Below are 22,384 nucleotides of genomic sequence, written 5' to 3' on the forward strand. Positions count from 1 at the left end.
AGGAGAAAGAGCAGGTTTCCAGAGTGACCAAGGCCAAGTTCCTGTGAAGTGAAAGGGAAGTAAGGAAGTGGCAACGATTAGCCAGGGTGCCTTCATAGTGAGGTTGGCTGGGAGGGGAAGAGGAAGTGGCTATACTGAGGTAGCGGGAGTTTTCTTTGAGACAGGTGATTTCTGGAGCAATGAGAGCTTTGGAGAGGGCTGACCTGAGCTGTAGGATGTGGGAAATGAGAAGAAAGGGAAATGCCAGGAATCAGAAACAAACCATCGAAAGCAGGTAGATAGGCATGAGCACAACAGGAATGGTGGGCCAGGCGCAAAGGTCACCAGCGCAGAGAGCCCCGAGTGCCTAGCAACGGGAAAACTACAAGTCCTTGCACAACCACTCCCTGAAGCATTGGCCCCTAGAGATGACATCTAGGCCTCAGTTTTGTTTCAGCTCCAAGCCCAGAAGCAGCAAAGCCAGACCGAATGACGCCATGGCTGCCATAGGACCAGCTGCACTGACTAATGACCCCCTGCCCTGGCATCGGCCACTCAGTGGAGACCATGATCCTGAGGAGACACACCTGGAAAGCTAATGAATATTCTGTTGGGATCCTCCCCTGAGACTATCAGACAAAAGCCCTCAGAACAGAGGAACCAGCATAGGGTACACGCCTGAACCTTTCCTTACTTTTTCGTCTCTCATGAAGCTTGTCTCTCTCTGCCACCCTCTCTCCCCTAAGCTCTAAGGACCCTCCTCTTTTTTAAAATCCTTTTTATTGAATGTATTGGGGCGACACTGGTTAACAAAATGATAGATGTTTCAGGTGCACATTTCCATAACACATCATCTGTACACTGTATTGTGTGTTCACCACCCCAAGTCAAGTGTCCGTCCATCACCATTTATCCCCCGTATAACCTCCTCCATTTTCCCCCAACCCTCACCAGCAATCACCACACTATTGTCTCTGTCCATGAATTTTTTTCTTTTTTTTCCTTTTTTGCTCAATTCCTCTACTACCTCCCCCCACTCCAAGCCTTTCTGTAACTTGTTTCCTGAGCTCATTTCTTCTATGGCTTCCTTCTGTCTTTGTGACTTTCTAAAGAAACTTTCCCTTATAATTTGAGTCTTGGCTCCGAATTCTTGTCTTACCAGAACTCAAGAACTGCGGTTGCTGGACCGAGGTCTAACACCTGGTACTGCTGTTTTTCTGCTCACAAAACATTACCAGTTAAATATTTTTATACATTTTTGGTCTGTGTGGTGGTTTAAAAAACATGTCCAAAAATTCTTTGAAATTCTTCTCTTCAAGAGGTAGAGCTTAATGCCACTCCCCTTAAGCATGGAATGGATTTAGTGACTCAGGTCTGAGGAACAGAAAGGAAATGGTGGTTCATCATTTCTGACATCCCTCCTGAAAGACGCTGTGGCTTCCGTCTTAGTTGTCTTCTTTGGGATCAGGGGACTCTGGGAGCCGTCAGCAGAAAGCTGACATGGTCCGGAGTCAGGTCCTCTCTGCAGAAGGGATGATTAAGCTGAGACTTTCAGGACAAGCGAGACTTGGAGAGGACAGGAGGGTGGAAGCAGTGGCACATCCCATGGCCTGGAGGTGAGACAACATGGCCCATTCAAGGAACTCTGTGGAGTTCCCTTCGGAGTAGCCTAACTTTCTCTGTCTTCATCCAGACCTACCTGTAGGCATTTGTTTTTGTTTATTGGTCCAGTTATGCTCAGACATGATGTAATAAGCAGCTATTAGAACTAACATCTTAAAACTAGTAATACAAAGTTCTGGTACAATGGCTGAACTGGCTTTGTTGGTGGCTTATATAAGTGATCTTTGTGCATAAAATTATTCCATGGGGAGAGATATTCTTAAGACCACATAAGTGGTCACACAAGTCCCTAGATTAGGGACTACCTATAACCTTATCGTCATGCTTTTATCATGGTGGGCAGGTGGGTGTGGAGAGAAGTGAAATCTTCCCACATTCAATACCCATGTTAATACTCATTTGACATCTTTTGGAGCCAAAGAATCTATTTTTATCTGGCTGGGAAATTTGAACTAATTGAGACCACACATAGCAGCCAAGATTTGGCAGGCTTATTTATATATGGGCACCAAGCCATACTGACTATTCATATTTTCATGTAAATGTTTATCAAGATGAATTAATTCCTGCTGTGATTGACATTCTGCAGCAATTCCCAACACTGCAGACATAGTGAAGCGTGATTAGTATTTGGTGCCCCACAGGCCAACAGCATGCATGAGGTGTTGAGCTCCTCCCTGAAATGGGGATTCTGACAGGAGAAGTAGGGAGAAACATTGAACAGATAGATGGTTTTGAGTCTGTTCTTCATCTCTAAACTGGGAGAGAAGTGGTCTAGCAAAGAGAAATAGATCATCCTAGGAGATTAAAAAACTAAATGGCAATGCCTCATTGAGACAACATGGGGACAATTCTGAACACATCTGGCAGCCATGCGTGGTGGAAGAAGGTGTTAGTAGTGTATTTTAGAAGTAAATCTTGCAGATAAAGCCTTCAATTCAGTGCTGCCTGAGAGATTGTTCCATGATAATGAAAATGTTCACTGTCTATCCACTATAATAGCCACTAGACATGTGGCTTTTGGATACTTGAAATGTGGCTAGGAAAATTAAGAAACTAATTTTTTATTTAATTTTAATTAATTTGAGTTTAAGTAGTCAAAAGTGGCTAGTCGCTACTGTATTGGATGGTGCAGCTCTAAGTGATGGGTTGAAGGATATGATTCTTTTAAAACTGAGCTTCTTAAAAAATGGAGACAGACCTTAGCTGAGTGGCACTCTGGCACTCAGCACAGTATCTGACATAGAGCAAGTTTTCAATAAATGCTTAGAAGAACTTCAGCAGCCACAAAAGGACTGACTTTATAATACAGAGGGTAGATTGTATAAGATTGCGTGGTCAGTAGTTCCCAAAGGGTGTTCCAAAACCTTAAAGGTAGAAAATGCTCTGCAGAGCAAGGATTTTCTGAGCAAATACATCTATGGAGGGTTAGGGTGCCTACAGGGTATTGAAGAAACTGGAATACAGTTATCAACTCACTATTTCCCATAGCTGTTTGCCATGGAAGCCCTTTTCACATAATCCTTTGATATCCCTTAGAACTAGTAGATTCTGGGAAAAATACTTTGGGAGATGCTGCAGTAAAGACAGGTATAGGAGGAAAACCTCCAGTGTATTCCTTGAAAATAAGAACCCGATTTTTAGCACATGGTCAGCAAGCAATGTATGTTACTGAATGATCTAGAAATGGCCCTGCCAGTCAGAGCAGGCAGCCTATAAACCATTCCCACTCAGCACAGGTAAAGAGAGAGGCAGTGTGCGACTTGTAAACCTGACATCCTTAGTGTGCATTCCTGCAGAACTAAAGCACAATCTGACATGTAAGAATTAGATGCAGGTGTGCAGTAGCAAAGTGGAACAGAAATAACAAGAGTTATGGGAATATATTAATAGTTTTATAAGGCTCTGTATTTTAAAATTTAAACCAAGCAGCTAGACACTGAGAATTCATCGTGATCAGAATATCAATCCCCATGTAAACGAATCACAAGACCAGAGAGATATGTGTGGTATAAATCAGGATGGCACAGGGGCTTCTGGGGATCGGAGAAGAGAATGGTCCTCTTTGAGAAGAAAAATAATACAACAAGAATGTGATTAAGATCAGGTCACAGACATATTCCTTAGACACTTCTGGTCTTGAGTTTTGCTAATACAAGTATCTGTGTAATAAGGAGTTAGAATTAACTCTAGACCCACACTATAGTTTCTGCTAAAAGTTATTTGTAGTTATTGTACATACACTATGCTTAAGTGTAATAAATTGTATATAGACTATCCTATGGTATGAATTAATCTCTTTTCAACAAATTTCCTTTGTTCTCTTTTAAAACTTGAAGCTTAAAAAAAACAAAAATCTCTTCAATTCCAGTTAAGTAGAGAAATCTGGATGGGAAAACCCCCAGCAACACCCTCAGTCAAGGTCACAGTGCCTTTGCAGTGAGGTAGGTGCCTGAACAAACCTGTCCCTGCATGGTTGGACATGTTGCAGATGAGCGACCTGCAGGCTTCTTCATGTGCTAGAGAATCACTGAGATGTGCTCACTTAAAATAGGGCTTCAAAACTCCACTTTCTAGGGGGGCACACCCCACATCTGGGGAATTGTTTTGTCCAAGAGGATTGTGTACATTCACCTTCCACAGTCACCAAAGGGTCTACATGATGCCTGGCTTGCTCCTTTGAGCCTCTGTCACCACAGCGCTGTACAGGGGGGAGCAGTGCCATGGTCAGAGATGGGGGTGAGCCTTGGCCACCTGGACCTGGGCACACTGGCCACTTGTCATGTTAATTGATGGTCTTTGTTCTTAAAGCCTTTGAAAGCACACAGTTTGATTTTTATGATGACTATGAAAGTGATACATGTTTGTAATAGAAAACTTGAAAAGCCCATATAGGTATATGTAAAAAATAGCACTACCCATAATTCTACTAAAAAAGAACCACTCTTGATACCTTTCACTGTATTTCATTTCTAATCTGTGATGGTACTAACAGATACTAAAAAATACATATGAGTACAGTGATTTTCCAATACAGTTTTAAATCCTGTTTTTATTACTTAATATTATATGCTGCCAGTACCCCCATGGTCATTGTCTTCAACTCTGACTGATTGCATTTTAGGCCCTGAGATAAGCCAGACCACATCCCACCCTGACCACCCCCCAAAAAAAGATACCAAAACCAACAAATGAAACAAGCACCTATCATTTTACAAATACGACATCAGCAAAGGATGAGTAAATAGGACTGACAAAGGCATGTGGCGGATGCTGCCACATTCTCAATAACCCAGCACAACACAGTTCATTGAAAACAACCCCAAATTTCTTTGCTATTTTTCACATTGACACTTCACAGTTATGTCTGCCAAGGCTCCTAAAATGGTCTCTGGCAGGCTTTTCCCACTCACCCCTGGGCATTTGGGTTTCCCTGAACAACTGCCACCAGCTGATGCCATGCTGGACATGCACATATCTACGCCCCATCTAAATGGTCAGAGTCCCTTGAAGGGAATCTCTAGTTACTCTTTGCACCAGGTATAGCCCCTCTGCTGGTGGGCTTTAATTCATGAAGGCCTCTCTAAGCAAAGAAAGAAGGTCTCCTTGAATGAAAGAAGACAATGCTAGTGAAACATCATGTCAAAGATCATCATCTCAGTGAGACGAGCTGGGAGGAGGCTCTGGATATGATCTCTTTCATAGATGGGGAAACTGAGGCACAGAGACATGACATGAATTGTTCAGGGTCAGACAACTGATGTGGTAACAAAACCATGGAAACTTTATTGTAAAAGCCAACAGCCAGGCTCACAGGCTGAAGCTCTTTCTTTTTGACGCCTGTGTTCCTACCTGAGCCATCTGGTTTGAACTCAAGAAACTTGTCTGATGAGAAGCAGCCCAGAGGCCTTTGCAGATGATACTTTAGAAGAAAAAAGTCCTTTTAAAAGCCCCACAATGACTCTTCATTGCTGGCTATTTTGGGGAGCAGCCCTGGCTCATGTGAGAGGCTCTGCTTCTTTTCACAGTCCTGACCTGATCTTACCACTAGAAGCCAACCTTGGCTACCGCACTCACCCAGCATCTCTGAGGAAAGTACAGGCATGACTGGGCCACCTCTTAGGGGAACACAAGGTGAGCAGATGCTTGGACCTGGATGGGCTGTGCTGGGTCTCTGTGAGACAAGGCATCCCAAATCTTTAGTATTCAAACTTTTTCATCCAGCTGGTCCACCACTTTTAAAGGAATGGTTTTGGTGCTAAAGCTGAAAATCATTTGGAGCATGAACTTCAGTCATGACCCGAGAGGCAATGACTGCAAACGGGGGGAGGAGGGGAAGCTTTGGTGTGACCAAATGGCAGTAAGAAGTGTCTTGAGGAATGGAGAGGGACGTGGTTTGGACATTGAGAAGTAACATCTGTTTGAAGTAAACGTAATAAGTGTGAGGAAAAGATGATATAATACATGAAAAGAGCTTAACTGAACATCTGGGACTCTAGAAATGAAGCTGGTGTTTATTTCTTGGAAATGTCTGTGTGCCTTGCACACGGTAAGAACAGAACTCAGTAATGAGGTGTCACACAGTGATGCAGCAGGGGTAGGAGTGAGCAGGGATGGGCTTCTTTTTCCTGTGAGGCCCTCCCTTATGAGTTTCACTTCCCTCCCATCTTCCTCTCTGTCTTCTCTCTTTCTCACCCCAGGGGACTGTGGTGGGTGTGTGGCTGGGGCCGGGGTCGGGGCAGGGAGGCAGAACTCTGACTCTGGAGACACACACAAAGATAAACAGTGTTGCCTAAACTGTGAATCATGTCCACGGATTGTGATCTCTGTAAGATGTGAATGAGTCATAACAATAGAAAAAAGATTTCAGGTGGGCTACACAAAATCGAACCAGTTTCTCCACTGAATGGTTTCTCAAGGCCTTTCATCTGCGATTGTACATTGTGAGCATTCCAGGCTGGAGATGCTGTAGCCTTTGGTAGACTCACCTGATCAAGGAAAAAAAGCCTTATATTCACCAAGCATTATTCAGGACCGGCATTTTGAGGAATATTTTTAGCTAACACTGATCCTTAGATTTTTCTTCTTTGCTTTAGTTCCCCATTTCAGTGAGTTAAGAACCCCCATTCCTAGAAAAGGGAAGAGACGATGTGTGCTAAAAGTAGTAATTCTCAAATATGAGCATATTCGGCATCTACCATCTTGCTCTTCAGGATGTGGTCTGGGAACCAGCAGCATCAGTACCACCTGGGAGCAAAATGCGTCCGTTCACGTCCCATCCCAGGCCCAGGTGCTCTGAAACAGAGCCTGCATTTTGGCACGATGCCCAGGTGGGCACATTCAAGTTTGAGATGCAGACCGAGGGTACATGGTGCCAGGCACCAGCCCCAAGAATTCTGATTTTTTTGTATCTGTGGTGATGTCCAGGGGTGTACATTTTTAAACAATCTCCAGGGAATTCTGATGTAGCTGGCATGCAGAGCCCTCTTGAGAAGCACTGACTGGGCCCAAGCACCCTGCTATAAGGAGACAGAACAGCCCTGCTGGGTTTCACAGCAGCACTTCTGCAAGGCAGATGATGGTATAATCACCTTTACTGTTAGAAATAAGGAAATGAAGCCCTGGAGAGAAGGTGAAGGCCCTAGATCAAGGTCATCCAGGGGTCAGCAGGTGCATTAGGGTGAACGAGAATCCTACAGTCTTTCCACTCCCCCACCCCTCCCACTTTTCCACCTTATCCTCCTTCCTAATCAGCTCCTTATTCAGTGGTTACTGCCTTATTGACAGCCCTCTCTGAGCCTGCCTTTGTCTGTAGTGAAAGGCCAACAAAATACTGTTGGCTGCCTGTACTTGCTAACAATAATTCTGATTAGCTTAATTCTGTAAGCTGACTCCCAGACTGCCAAGGGCCAACAGCAGCCTGCTTATTCAATCAGGGCCTGGCCCATTTTCTAATTACCAGCATCATCTGGACTCCTTCCCTCCAACTGTGAACTTGCTTGAGTTCAACTTACATTTACATGAGAAATGGGTTGTTAGTCATGGCTGTGTCTATGTCAGTCCTCCAGCCCCACCTCCCTGTTGGAGACCAGATGAAACGGCATGTGATTCCCTGGGTTCCCAGGCTGCTGCTGACCAGCAAGTCCCAAAGGGAGCCATGAGGCAAGCCCTCAGTATGCAGGCCAGGGTGACCTCTTTCCAGCTTCTGAATTCCAATTTGTATTCCCACTCAGAGGCCTGATGGTGTGACCACTCATTTCAGTTTGCCAAGGATTGAGTTTTCCCAGGACATGAGATTTTTAGTGCTAATGCTTTGGAGGGTCAGTCCCCTTGTGCCTGGCACACCATGACACACAGGCAGTGTGAGAACATTTCATATTCCCTGAGAGATCTAGCTGGAATCTAGAACAGAGAACTGAATAGAGTTAGGGTCCCATCTTTCTGTGTCAGGCCTAAGACTGATGAGGTATATCTTCATGGCTCTGCACCTTCATTTGCTTTTAATCTCTATGGCTAATCTGAGAGGATGAGGCATTACTGCCAACAATGGATGAGAGTAGGTCTGCAGGCATGTTCTGAGATGAGGGCGGCACCAAGGAACCAACATCTCATGTGTAGTCCCTTTGAACGGAAGTATGTCATCCACAAACTACTTTTCTCGATTAAAAACTACAGTTAGAATTTATTATGCACCGGGCAACACAGGCAATGCAAGCTTGTGTCATGTGTACTGCCAGCCCTCAGAGAGGGAGACACTGATACGATGAACTCTATCTACCACAAGGCTACCTATGGGATTACTAAGATGGCAAAAGGCCGTGGGATCTAAGGAAGAGAGCACCGGGGTGCCTCTGCTTTACTATATGCCAGCTACTTTACATTCTTTACCTCTCACTTCAGAGCTGACATTTCTTAAGGACTTACCATGTGACTAACCCATTTGATTTTTACAACAATTCTATTATACTCATTCTATGAGTGAGGAAGATGAAGCTTTGAAAAGTCAAGTATCCTGGTCAACATTGCAAGTTAGTACAGAAAGTCTGAGCCCAGAGAGTTGAATTTTGTCCCTGGCACAGTCTGAGACTGAATCTCTACCTTCATTAGGGGGCTGGACCCTCAACATGACATCAGACAAAAGCAAATGAGTGGGCTCTGGGAGCAGGAGAGTGTGGGTGTCCATAGTATAACCGTGACAAAGAGAAACACGTGGTGGGGTGTCTGATTCTGAACTGCAGGATCCCAAGGCGTGACACCAGGAATGTTCCACTGGAGGTGTGGGAACTCTGGGCACGCGGATGTTCTAGGGGAAACTGGCAGAACAAATGCTGTCCTCTGTCCCTCTGGCTGCAGTAGAGGCTAAAGAATGTACAACTAGAATGTGAGGCCAAGTGCCTGACTTCTTTGTCATCCTTCAAGGGCCAAAGATGAGTGACAGTCATTGTTTTACATTTTTGAGTGCTTTTGTAAATTCTCAAAAGTATATCTTTCTTCTGTACTTAGAACATCTGAGCAACTTACTTTGCATATATAGGGTACTTGATGTATGCAAATAAAAGAAAAATAAAAATGTGCTGATCTGACACGCTGTGACTGATTTTTAACATGTGCAACACAATAGTGGATGCAGAAGTTGGGTGTTCGGCACTATTGAAAGTGCTCATTTCAGTGATAACAATCCGTAAGTACAGTATTCTCAGTGGGCACTGGACACTGTTAAGTATAATCAATATCTTTTTTGTTTACTTTATATGTTTTATAAAATGAATACATAATGTCAGACAATAAAAACACTTGCCACTGATATATAAAAGCATTAAAATTAGTCTCCCTGTAGTAATAATTAACAAAGCATAAAAGTAGGAAGGACACTATTTGAAACAAGACAAAGAAATATAAGCTTCTGGGAGGGGACAAAAACTGATACTCGTTTTGCTCAGTTTCATTGTTAATAATTCTTGGTTAATCCAATTATAGTTTTTCCCCCCAAAGAGGCTCCTATCTAAAATATTGGGTTGTGAGGAGCCTTTCTGTGACTCTGAGACTTTGGTCAGCTCCTGGCACAGCCAGGTGTTAGAATCCTGTAGCCTCTTCTTTAGAAAATAACAAAGTTGTCTTATGGCAAAGAGAAAAACGTTCTCTACTTGCTGACTCTAACTCAGCTTTGCACTACAATGGCCTTTATGTTTCTGTATAAGTAGAAACTGATGTTCAGATCTATCGGTCTGATGTTTCTGCTCCTGTACTTCAGTGCAACCAGAACCACGCATGCTCGGGAGAGCCTCTTGCTCCTGGTGGACCTTTGGGTGTTGTGGACCGCTCTGCCTGGTTCTAGGAATTGTTACTCTACCCCCTGTGGCTAAGGAGCAGTCAGTGACCTCTGGAATGCCAGTCGCAGGAGACAAAACTTGTCTCTGGTAGCAAATGCTGCCTCAGTTTCCTTCCTGCCCCCAACCCCCAAAGCATGGTCGGAAGTCTTTGACGAGTAAGACCCCTCAAAGGAGGGGCAACCTAGGCCAGACACAACCACTTGGGAGGCCATCATGGAAGGACTTGGGGGGCTGCAACAAAGAGCAGTGGACTCTCGTGCCCCCCTCTGCCCCGGGGCTTTGAGATAGCCTGAGTCCCCATGTACTCTGGGAGAAGTGCTTCCTGGCTCTAGTCACCTTAAGCCTGAATACCTGATGGGGAGGGGTGCAGCTCCTGGCCTTGCTAGAGTGTGTCAGTGTCTGGGGGAAAATCTGGCATCACAAAGACTTCCTGATAAACCTGTGAAATCTGCTCTACTAACAGTGCTTTCATTCATATGTTAAGGGTTCGAGCAGGAAACCCTAAAACTCTCTGCCTGACAGACTCTGACTCAGACTATCTACTGTTTGATCCTTGCTGCCCTGTATTCCTGTGTATTACAACCCAATAAAAGCCCTTGGAGGAAGTGGCTCAGCTCCTTTTCCCCCCTGATAAACTGGCCACTGCTCAAGGCCTTTTTCCTCTGGGAAACTGACCATCTCTCCTCCCCAAGCAGATCATGTCTCAGTCACATTTACTCTCATCCGTGGCACACAGGGGGACTTGCGAGCAAAGTCACCCCCACATTTGGGGAAGGTGTTTCCCCTGCATCTGAACAAGTCAGTTGAAGAGAACAAAAACTAAACTCACCAAAAACAGAATCATCTCTGGGAGATCAGAGTGGTTTCTTCACTCTCTTCATTTCCATGGTCCCTATCAACTCTTTCCTTTGTTCTTGACATTTTCTAAAATGAACTATATCACTCTTTCCAGCATTTTAACTTCCTTGAGCTGTTTGTGCAACCTTGTCTTCTTCAAGTGGCTGTCTACCCACAGCAGCCATTATAGAGAACAAACTAGTAATACTCACTCAAAATGTATTTCAGCTTCTTTCCTCACTAGTTATCCAACTAATTCAGAGACAACGTAGTTCTTGCCTCCAAGAGCTTTCTAGAAAGCAGTTGCAAATAAAAATGAAGAATATTGGCACTTCTTTAGCGAATGACATACTTCAAGTGTACCCAGAAAGTCTTACTTTCTTTCAGAATTCTTGAGTGACACAAAAAATATACATATTTAACCATGTACTTTCATAGCACTATAACGGATTTCAAGTCCAGAGGTTCTAAAGGAGATATGTGACATTCACCAACATCTTTGCCAGGTTCAGGTACTGCACTGTATTAAACTTGTCTTTTATTTTTTGTGTTTGGATTCTTTACAATCTGGGGTCTTGCTGACCACGGAGGTCCCTGGGGCTAGCAATTCCTCGAGTCAGTAAATGACTCACCCTCAAGCGGCTCACTCAGTAATCAATACAAACCAACAGAACACACACCCCAACTACCTCTTCTACCTCCTCTCACATCACCCCAGGGCCAGGTCCCAGACAACCAGGGTAGCCCCCAGCCTCAGAGCCCACTGAAATTATTCTAACTAGTCAATCTTAAACTGGCTTGCCTGCCTTACCCATTTGCAGGAAAACCACAACAAACGCTCCTGCCCATGTCTCCCCTGCACCCTCCGCCTCCGACCAACCTGGCTGCTGCCCTGCGTGGCCCCCATGATGTGATGTGCCTCTCTCTTGGGATCTGTGAGCATAACAAACAGTCTTTGGATAGTTTGATTTGTTGGCCTCACCCTACACAAATAATAGCTGTATTTTAGAAACATGTACACAAAGGGAAAGGAAGATGGTGGGAAAGATGACAGCCTGCCCGACGTTCTGGCCATCACTCAGATGGACGTGGATGGAACGCAGCTGCTCTATCAGCTACATTTAGCAAAAGTGCCACTTCTACTGTTTCAGGGAAAAAGCGTGATTTTACTGTATAGCAGTGTATTATACTGGCTATATAAGTACTCAGCAGAGCCAACTAGAATGAGCCGTGATGGGGCATCCCAGGAAGATTCCACACGTTACAAGTATGATGTGGTTTTTCAGAGTCCTCGACTTCAAAAGCTCAGATTGAGTCCAACTGTGAAAATAATGTATGAAGAAAATAAACGTAGTCCCCATTCCCCTAAATGATAATAGTAAAGTTTTGTATCAAGTGTTCTGGGTCCTACTTATTCGATTAAAATTGCATCCCAGGGGATTCGGTGTGAAAGCCAAGTCCCTGTGATGCTGCACTCTTGTCTGGGCTTCCTCCGTCTCTATCACTGGAATCAGAGCTGCTCAAAGGCAGTTTTACCTGTGTCTGCCCAGTGGTTGCCACACAGTAGGTGTTCAACCTGTATTTACCCACTATTTGCTTCTCATCATCTCTTTTTATAACAGTGTAAGAGATGACGGGAGAGACCAGAGATGTTCATAGAAGAGATTAAGTAATTAGGTGACTGATTTTTGAAGTTGAGAATTAAAGCTACTCCTTTTGGCTGAAAACACCATCATCCCATTGTATTCTGCCACCCCTCAGAGAAATTTAGAACACTTATCTGGTGGCTGGGGACATCTTGGCATCTTCTGACCTTTAACTGACCTCTGAAGCCTATCGAATTCTGCAGCCTCAGCCAACAACTACCCATTGGTGTGCATTTTGCATGGGTCCTGGGGTGACCTGGCTGTCATTACTGCCTAGTGACACTCACCAAGGGCTCCAGCTCCTTGCGGTCTATGAGGTTCATCTCTGTGACGAAGTAATAGAAGTGTTTGTAGCAGGTGTTGACATGGGCCTCTGCGCCCATCACAATGACCCGGTCGAAGTGGTGAATGTAGACGTGGACAAAGACCCGAAAAAGGCGGCACAGGATCTTCTTGCAGATCTGAAGGAAGTTCTTTGGGAAGGGAACACCTACAGAAGGTGAAAAAAAGAGAGCAAGACCATGATGGGAAAGCTTTGGCAACCCCCGAGGACCACGTGTGAGGCTGAGCAGCAGTCCTGGACCCGGGCTCCCAGGCCGGCCTGCAGACACTCAGCTGCGTCTGACCCTGCCTAAGAAAAGTGGCTAGAGCGCTGCTAAAATCAAATGCCAAAAACCACCAAAAAGAGGAAAGAGGGCCTGGTTTGCACCTTTGGTTATATCTTATTTTGGTATGAATAAATATGTAGTAATACTTATTTTTATATAGAAATGTGCACTCTCCCGTATTGCCTTTTAATCTTTTCCCCACTTTTCCCTGGGGTTTATAAACCCCAGGAAAGTTCATTCCCTTGTCACCTCTAATGTAAGAAAATGGGTGGGAGCCGGGTGATGCTACAGGGAGACTGGCACCCCCTGTCACAGAGTACTAGGGGGCGGTGGAGACTGCTGTGGCAGACACAGCTCCAGCCCTCGGGGCCACATGTGGATGGAGGCCCAGAGCCATTACAGATTGTGATTTTTGAGATAATTAAGAAATTTGGAGCTCTATGTGACTTGCTGCATTAAAAAATAGCAATTTTAAAGATACCACAGGTCAGAACAAAACATCTTTCTAGGTTAGATTTGCTGCAGGTTGCCAGTATGCAAATTCTAATGCAAACTTTTCATGAGACCCTGAGATACACTGTTCCTGAGGTGGGCAAAAGCAACAAACTTCATAAATACCTCACATCACATTCACTACCACTCCATCACCTTGAAGTCGGTAAGAGCTCGGGGCTGTTTTTCACGAGGCAGACACCCAGGTTCCCCATCTGACCCCTGCTGCTCCCAGCTTAGGCAGGCGGTGAATAGCAGATTCGCAAGCCTACTTCCTCTCAAACACTGCTTAAGCTCTTGTTCTTTACATTGTCCTTAAGCGGTAACTTATTGTTAGGGCATCCTAAGTGAGGCACGCTTTGAATCCCTACTCGGCTCCTTTTCCAGCTGTAGTTGACCTCTCTGACCTTCAGGTTTTCTATATGCAGGATGCAGAAAAAAATTTCAGTGGTTGTGAGGATTAGAAGTAGAACCTGTACAGCTTTGGTTTCCCATCTGTAAAAGGGGGATCATGGTAAGGCCTCCCTTGCATGGCTAGGAAGGTGTTAATACAAGTCAAATCCTCCTCCAGTCCCTAAAACAGAGTAAGCATTCATTAAATGGGAATGGCCCCCCCTTTTCTCTGCAAGGGAAGCTCACAGCATCCAGCTGTTGTTATAAGGAAAATAATTAACCTTCCCAAGAAAGGTAGACATGATTACCGGCCTCTCAACAGAATAGCAGAGCTGTGCTCAGGGCATGGCCCTGGTCCCATAAAGCCTGGAATTTGCTGTCTGTGCCTCCACAGGGTCCTGGTGGCAGCTGTCCGGTAAGAGACACTCTGTAATGGGATCACCTCAGGCTCCCGGGGCCAGATAAGAGAGACGGTACATGGCTGGCAGTTGGCAGAGGCAGGATCTGCCTCCCCAGGGCCTGGCACTGACACCGGCTTTTCTTCAAACACAAAGTGGTAATATATCAAATGAACCCAGGCAGAGACTTGGCCACAGCTTGGCAGCTGACGGTCTGAGCAACAGATGCTGGGGGAAGGCGGAGGTAAAGCTGGGGAGGAAGCGTAAAGCAGCCCCTCAGAGAGTTTATGGGCTGCCTCCTTTGCCAAAGAGAGGCCAGTGAAAACCCCTGCTGCAGCCTGGATGAGGGTCTGGCATCTTCTAAGAAGCTCAAGTCCCAAAGGCGATAGAATCCCCTCTAAGATAAATATGTTCCCGGCAGAAGTGGAGCCCTTTAACCACACAGTAACAGTGCCAGCCGACTGACGTGTGCTGCATTTGCAGCCCGCCTGTGAAGTAGGCTTCCCTACTCCCAGGTCACAGATGGAGAGCACTGAGGCTCTGAACCGCAGGCTCACTTGCTCCGGGCCACTTAGCAAGGGGCAGGGCTGGGATTTGGACCAAGTCGGCTTGCCTCTAAAATCCAAAGGATCGGGTGTGTGGCTCTCTCTGCCAGGGATAGAGGCATAGCTCAACTGCTAAGCACAATGAGGCACTGAAAGGTTACTGTTTGGTGGCACAAAAATACAACTTAAGAAAAGGAAGAGAAGGGTGAAAAATGTCCACACCCTAGGGAGCCACAGAACCGAGGTGGTGGAGGTCAGCTAATATAATCTGCAGTCCTTAAGGAGAAATGTGTTTCCTCCGTCAATGCCTTGAAACCACAGCTCTGAGATGAAGAGTAAAAGCCAACATTTACTGAGTACTTACTATGCTCTAGGGACTGTGGCAAGTGCTTTACATGGATTACCTGATTGAATCCTTAAACAACCCTTGAAGATAAATACTATTACTGTTTTCATCTCACAGATGAGAAAATAGACTAGCATCTCTGCCTCTGATACGATCTGAGCTCTTGGCTCTGCCCTCTATTCCACATCTGGTATCTGGCCTTGCCTTTGGCCTTGACCTTGGTTTGCTCTTGCCTCTCCCCATTAGGTTATGGCTGGGAATCATCTTTAGAGTAGTTGAGAGGAGTTGGTTTTGAAGTCTGAAGATCTTCTTTAAAATCCTACCTCTACAACTTACTACTTGTCTAGGCAAATCACTTCAGCTCTCTACTTCATCATGGAGAAAACATTTACTCAGCAATGGGTTTTTTTTTTAGATTTTTTATTTATTTCTTTTTAGAGGGGAAGGGGGGAAGGAGAGAGGGAGAGAAACATCAATGTATGGTTGCCTTTCATGCGTCCCCTGCTGGGAACTGGCCTGCAGGGAACCAGCCTGCAACCCAGGCATGTGCCCTGACTGGGAATCGAACCGCGATTGTGTGGTTCGCAGGCTCGCGCTCAATCCACTGAGCTACACCAGCCAGGGCAGCAATGTTCTTATCTGTACTATGTCTGGCACTTAGTGGGAACTTTGGGTCTAGGTTCTACTTTTGTTATTTCCCACCTGAACTCCTTGGGTAGGACCTCAAGCTCAGAACCTCTTCGCTCTGGCTGCTAAGCTGGGCCTGAGTCTTCTATCAATGTCTCCCTTACTTGTAACTCATTCTACAAAAGGAAACTCTGCAAACAACTCAAGTGAGGATATGCTCAGCATGCACCGTCATCACCCCAGGCTCGCTCTGGAAGCTGAGAAGTCCCAGGGAGGGAATCTTAGGGAGCCTAGGTTCACTGCTAAGCCAGAGATAAGAATCTCAGCTCACAGAACATGAGGTTAAGAATAAGAAAGTTACATGACATTTGGGAAATTCATCCAATATTATTGATGGTTCAAGGACCAATTATACAGTTTGTATACCTTCTTAACCCTTTTCTCCCCTTCTCTTCTGCCTTCCAGGCATTCGGATTTGTGTGTATGCATGCATATAAGTATGTGTGTGTTCTCTCAATAAATCTTCTCCAGAAGGTGGGAGGAGGAAGAGTTCACCCCTGGATGTAGAGAACTTGATGGTCACCCATCTAGTGGACTCTGAAACTCTCACTCTGTATACTGGCCTCATCATAGCAAGACAGGGCGACTCAGCCGTGCTGATCCACTCCCTGCCCTGACAGGTTCCAGAGGGGCCAGATCACAAAAATTGAATTTCATGACAGGTTTCTGCCTTATGGCGCCACTAAGAAGTACCCAATCTCCATTAGATAGTCATGGAAAAGTGAATGCTGAGTAAGGCCTGATATGTGCATGTTCAATGTTGTTTAGTCCTTGAATTACCCTGAGCAGTGGCATTATTATTAGTTTTTTGATGTAACTGAGTCTTAGCTCAGTTACAAAAATTGCCCCTGGCTCCACAGCTAAAAGGAAGCTCTAAAATGCAGGCTCCTCCTTCCAGGAACTGGTACCACAGGCTCCACGTGGCAGCGAACTCACTGCTCACATGGCCATTACTGACCTGCACTTAGTTCAGTACCTGGCTTGTAGAAGAAGCTTAAATAATGTCTGTTTGTTTTAATTGAATATAGTCCAGCAGTAGGAAGAATAAAAGGCTAGTAAATCATTTCAAATGGCCACTGGGCTAGTTACAAATGACAGCCTGAACCTGAGGGGGCCATGTGATGTCTGGGTCTGGGCCAAGGGCCAAGGCTGTCGGTGTGGCCCCCATGGTACCATGGACCTAGCCAGGGCCACCTCCAGTCCCCTTCTTCTGTCAAGTACATAAGATACTGTGTGTGGGGGTGACTTTTCTCGAAAGTCCCCCTGTGTGCCATGGATGGAGAGTAATAATGACAGAGATATGATGTGATCTGCTTAGGGAGGAGAAGTGGCCATTTTTCCAGAGGAAAAAGGCCGTGGGCAGTGGCCAGTTTCTCAGGGGAAAAAGGCCAGCAGCAGCCAGTTTCTCTAAGGAGAAAAAGGCCTCGAGCGCCTTCTTCCATAGCCTTTTATTGGGTTGTAATACACAGGAGTACAGGGCGGCAAGGATCAAACAGTAGATAATATTACAAAGTGGTCTGAGGGTTTACTATGAGTCAGTGTCTGTCAGGAACAGAGTTTTAGGCTTTCTTGCTCGAACCCTTCACATATGAATGAAAGCACTCTTAGCAGAGCAGATTTCACAGGTTTATCAGCAAGTCTTTGTGATGCCAGATTGTTCCCCAGGACACGCTCTAGCAAGGCAAGGAGCTTCACCCCTCTCCATCAAGTATTCAGGCTTAAGGGGATTAGAGCCAGGAAACACTTCTTTTAGAGAACATGGGAACTCAGGCTATGTCAAAGCCTGGGGTGGGGGAGAGTCCTTTGCTCTTTTTTGCAGCCCCCCCCCCAAGTCCTTCCCTGAAGGCCTCCCAAGTGATCCAGTCTGGCTTAGGTTGCCCCCCCCCACTCCCACTGTGAGGAATCTGACCCGTCATTAACTTCTGACCAAGCTTTGGGAGCAGGGAGAGGAAACCGAGGCAGCATTTGCTACCAGAGACAAGCCTTGTCTCCTGTGCCTCGCATTCCAAAGGTCATCCCTTGCCCTTAGCCACAAGGGGTCGAGATACAATTCCTAGAACCAGGCAGAGTGGTCTAGAACAACAGTGGGCCTTCCACATGAGTGATGTTTTAAAAATGACTAATCCTAGAAGAACCATGGCTAAAATAAGAAGGTTATGAGGTCAAGTATATTTGCAAAAATACTGCTTTCATAGAGGTTTACAGTATTCCTAAATACTATAAAAGTAAAGGGTCTGAGAATTTTTATAGGAAGAAGTCCTCTTTAACTCTGGACCCTCCTTCCCCCCATAATAACTATTGATTTAAAACACAGAATCTGTAATCAGACATCTCAGGTTTCATTTCTGGCTTTACTACCTATTAACAATATAGCCAATGCAAATGGCGAATGGGGTAGAGTCTCTAAGCCTGTTTCCCCATCTCCAAAGAAACAGAGATGTTAACGTTATCTGTAGCTCAGGAGGTTGATGTGAAGATTAAATACACGCATATAAAAGGATTTGCTAATGCGTTGCAGATAGTAAGCACTCTTTTGTGAACTTTTAGTTTTAGTATCTTATGGAGACCAAATGCTCTTTGTAACATACGTTTGAATGAAATTCCTCTGGCATATTTATTTTCAGGACTGTAGTCTTGGTATTAATGCATCAATTCTGAACTTGCAAAGAACTTAGTGTGGTAGGTACTCAATTAAGCATTGGATTATATTCTGCCTTGAATTACTTTCTGTACATTTCTCACACTTATGTCTTGTATTACTTCAAGTTCCCTGAACAAAGGAACAGTTTATACTTCTTTTCTACTTTTAAAAGCACCCAGCACAGGGCAAGGTAGGAAATACACATCAATCATAATTGAATTATAAAAGAGTAGTGATCCTATTTAGTTAAGATGTGAATCCATCATCTCCCATTTAGGGGAGGAAAAAAGACTCCAGCAGAAATGATAGCTTTCTCCCGGGGCCTGGGTATGGTCCTGGCACGGAAGGCTGCACACCGCTTTTGGTGTGAAGGGAGGAGAGCTCTGTGGTAAGAACATTTTGATCTAGCTTAGAATGTGGGAAGAAAGAAATCTGAAACTCCTCTCCTTTTAATCATTAAGTCTTCCCTTCTTCACCTTACAATGTAGTTTTTCAAATGCAATAGTTAATTTTGTCATGTACTCAGTTAGAAAGTTAATGCCAGACAATATTAACCAGCAGTCTTAATAGGTTGTATGTTTGAAGAATGTGGAGTTAAACTTTGACTAGTCTTGTAATAACCTGGACAAACCATCCGATACTAATCCCAGACAGATATGCACTGATGACATAGACAACCTTTGATCAGAAGGTCTCTTTATGAGCATGAACTGACCTCTGAGCATCCCCTGTCTCCATCCCACCCTGAGACAGTCACATCCTGTGACCCTCAGATTCAAGCAGGGAAATTTCAGACTTCAAGAAGTTGGCTCAAGATGAGAAAATATGTTCAGATGAGTGTCACACACGGGGGTGATGACAACTAGGTGATAACAACAAGGATGACCTTGAACCTGGATGACCTTAGGTCATGGGATGGGGCTTGGTCTTTACAAATGGTCAGGACTAAAATAAGTAAGTGAACCTAAAACAGGGCCAGGCTGAGCTCAGATTCCACAGTAACCCAAGGCAAGAGGCCTGGGTCACTTAGAGGTCAGTATACTAAACCAATCACTCGTATGAGGTTTCAGCAGGAACTTGCTCAACAATGAGACCCCAAGTAGTACTACTGTCTGTGGGGTGATCAGGCCAAGGAGGAGGCAGACTAGAGAGCTGAGGTGAAGCCAATCAAGGAGGTGAGTCTGTGGGGCCTCGAGTCTCTCTCAATGGCCAGATAAGGCAGCCCTATAGCTGTCCTGCTGCTCCTCATGAAGATTTGGTGCTCAGCCAGGAACCAGCATCTGACGAGCCCTGTGGAGTTTATGAATGTGTCTAACCACGGCTTTCTGATCTCCAAGCCACAATCAGTATGAAAGCTAAATTGAGCATGGAATATAATAATTGGGGGGGGGGGGCCCATGCCGATTTGCCTTTCATCTTTGACTTAGTAATCTCCTTTCTCCCAAACAAAAATTTCATAAAAATTTCAGTAATTTATGAGCTTCAATCCATTTTCTTTCTTTCTTTTTCACTCCCTTTCTTTCCCCAAAGCCCTCATATGCCCTGTTCTGAACATGCCTGAAAGAAAGGTGTCTAATGCCTTGTGTTTCCTATTAGCTCGTGCAGAAGCCACAAAGGGAAAAGCCCCTCCGAGAATGCAGAACTGTTTTGGATGAGAGTGCCACAGACTGGAGACAAAGATCCCGAAGTCTGCTGCAGCCCGTTCTGCTTTCCTAATTTTCTCTTCTTCCGAAGAGAAAACCCGATGCTGGGGGATGAGACTGGTCTGGGTTCACGGTGGGCTGAACCTGGGCTGCGGAGGTGTGGGGAGTAAAGGTTAAAAGGTTGTCTGCAGAAACACAAAAGCACTTTCTCCAAACAGCCCAGGTCCACAGCAGCTGGGAGACAGTCTACCTTGTTGTGCACCTAGTCAAAGCCTCCTTTTTCTGAAGAGCTTAGCTCAGAGGCTGCCCTCATTCCCAGACTTGGGTTCCCTGGTGTCTCCTATCTGCTCCTGAAACTTCTCTGAGCATAGATCCCAGATGGTAATTCACGCTCTCTGTGGAATTCAGGTCTGCCCTCAGCACTGTACACCACTGGAGGGCAGGGGAGCGTCCAGGTTCCGCATGGGTGGATCCTGCATGCCCGGCATAGGCCTGGAGCTAAAGTGTGTGTGTGTGTGTGTAATAAATACTTACGGACTGCTGGGCTCAGAGATGAGTTCTTATGCCATTTGTTTACCCTAAAGTGAAAGCTCAGAAAGACCAAGGGGTTGTTGGGTCAGGATTTACCAAGTCAGTTCGGGTTGCAAAGGGCTCTAAATTCAAGTGTGATTCCAGGGCCTTGGTAGCTTCCATTTGGCCAGGAAACCAGATAGGGCTTTCCCAGCTCCTTTCACGTCACTCAGTCCCACTGGCGGAATTGAGGAAGCAGAACTTGTGAAAAGATGAGGTGGAAAAGGGAGGTTTGGTTACTTCCCCAAATGTATGTGTCACTGGGGTCGAGGACAGCGGTTAAGCGTCTGGCTCTGGAGGCAATTACACTTGGGTTCTCATTCCAGCTGTGGAACTTCCGTGCCACTGGCCCTTGAGGACGTTTGCTCACTTCTAAAAGGCTCAATTACCTTACTTGAGGAGCAAGGATCATTCTCCCCAGCTATGGGGAGATTGCAGGCATTAAACAGGAGCACAGTACCAGCAGAAGGCCTTCAGTAACAGGCAGTCATGTTACTATTATTCTAAAGATGACGCTTACTCATCAATGCCCAGAGTCGGGGTGGGGCTGTCTTTCTCCACAGGGCAAGCTCTTTTCCTGGAAGGAGGTTTGGAGCCCATGTGATATACAGAAACATCCCTTGAGCTGTCCGAGCAGTTTGCACATGACACAAGCTGAAACCGAAGGTCCTGGTCAACCTGTTGGGGACCCCTGATGACATGTCAGTTTACAACAACCAAAAATGCCCACACTCCTCCTTAAAAATGTTACTCATGTCGGGTATCATTTGTACAGTCCCTTTTGTATTTGGAGTCCAGCAGCAGGAGTGCACAAGTGAAAATCCCCCCACAAGTCCTAAAAGTCACTCATTCTCAAGAGCTCATGAATAAAAACAACATCCCACCCACGTGGGAAAAGAAAACAGTCTTCCTCTGGCAGTGTGGCTGAGAACATAACATTTCCAAAATACTTGCAAAACAAAATGCAGTTGGATCACAAGGGAAAAAAAAAACAATAGTTAATAACACAGATCTGTTTCTTAAAAATACACCCCCCCCGCCGTAGTTTACTGTGCTGCCCGCTCCCTGCACATTCTCCTGCCTTCTGTACAATGTGTCCGTGTTTATTTAAGGGAGCCCCCTGCTCTAGCTGATTCCTCCAAACAGATGTTTTGTGTTATCTCAGGGTGCTCCTCAAGAAAGTGTCTGTTCGTCATGCCAAGGAAAACAACCCCGTGTAGCAAGACTTTGTTCCTCTGCCTAAAAAAAAATAGTCCCCAAACAAGCTAACAGCTGCAAATGGTTAGAAATAAACTGACTACCACTCTGTTCTCCAACTCCCTCTGCCCTGCCCCAGCACCCCTGTGTTACTCTCCGACCTATTGTCAGTGGCTAGAGCAAAAGAAAGAAAAATAGACTAGCATGTGATGATGTGTTCTAAACAGATTGTTAATTCTTTCAGACACTCCATACGCCAGCAGAGGAAGCACTGTTTCAGCCACCGAAAGGACCAACTGTAGATACAATGTGCCTGTAGTCACACTTCCCTTTCCTTCCCCAGGGCTGCTTCTGGGCAATGAAGCCTGCTCCTTATCTGCACCCCCACCTCCTGGATGGCTGCCCTCTGCTGTCCTCGCGTGGAGTTGGAGGTAGATGGAGACCCACGA

The 22,384-nt window shown here is 45.4% G+C and overlaps 1 protein-coding gene and 1 long non-coding RNA gene across 7 annotated transcripts in view; one reads left to right on the top strand and one right to left on the bottom strand.

Moving 5' to 3' along the window:
- MOB3B (MOB kinase activator 3B) overlaps nt 1–22,384 on the bottom strand; it is a 193,526-nt gene that overhangs the window by 24,029 nt on the left and 147,113 nt on the right. For 4 of the 6 annotated variants that reach the window (XM_053656118.1, XM_053656119.1, XM_053656120.1 and 1 more), the window contains one exon: nt 12,703–12,905. The exons of 1 other annotated variant lie outside the window; for it this stretch is intronic. In XM_053656118.1, the coding sequence (XP_053512093.1) occupies nt 12,703–12,905 (203 nt within the window). Of the gene's footprint in view, nt 1–10,279; nt 12,090–12,702; nt 12,906–22,384 lie in introns of those variants that run through there. One more of the 6 variants, XM_053656122.1, reaches the window with a different exon arrangement.
- On the top strand, nt 14,223–22,336 carry LOC119046168 (uncharacterized). Its single transcript, XR_008389880.1, has 4 exons — nt 14,223–14,323; nt 18,509–18,563; nt 20,122–20,325; nt 22,180–22,336. It is a non-coding gene; the product is annotated as an uncharacterized LOC119046168 (long non-coding RNA).

This window comes from Artibeus jamaicensis, unplaced genomic scaffold (genome assembly GCF_021234435.1).
Source record: "Artibeus jamaicensis isolate MK-2021 breed Jamaican fruit bat unplaced genomic scaffold, CSHL_Jam_final scaffold_1964, whole genome shotgun sequence".
In the NCBI taxonomy this organism is placed as follows: domain Eukaryota; kingdom Metazoa; phylum Chordata; class Mammalia; order Chiroptera; family Phyllostomidae; genus Artibeus; species Artibeus jamaicensis.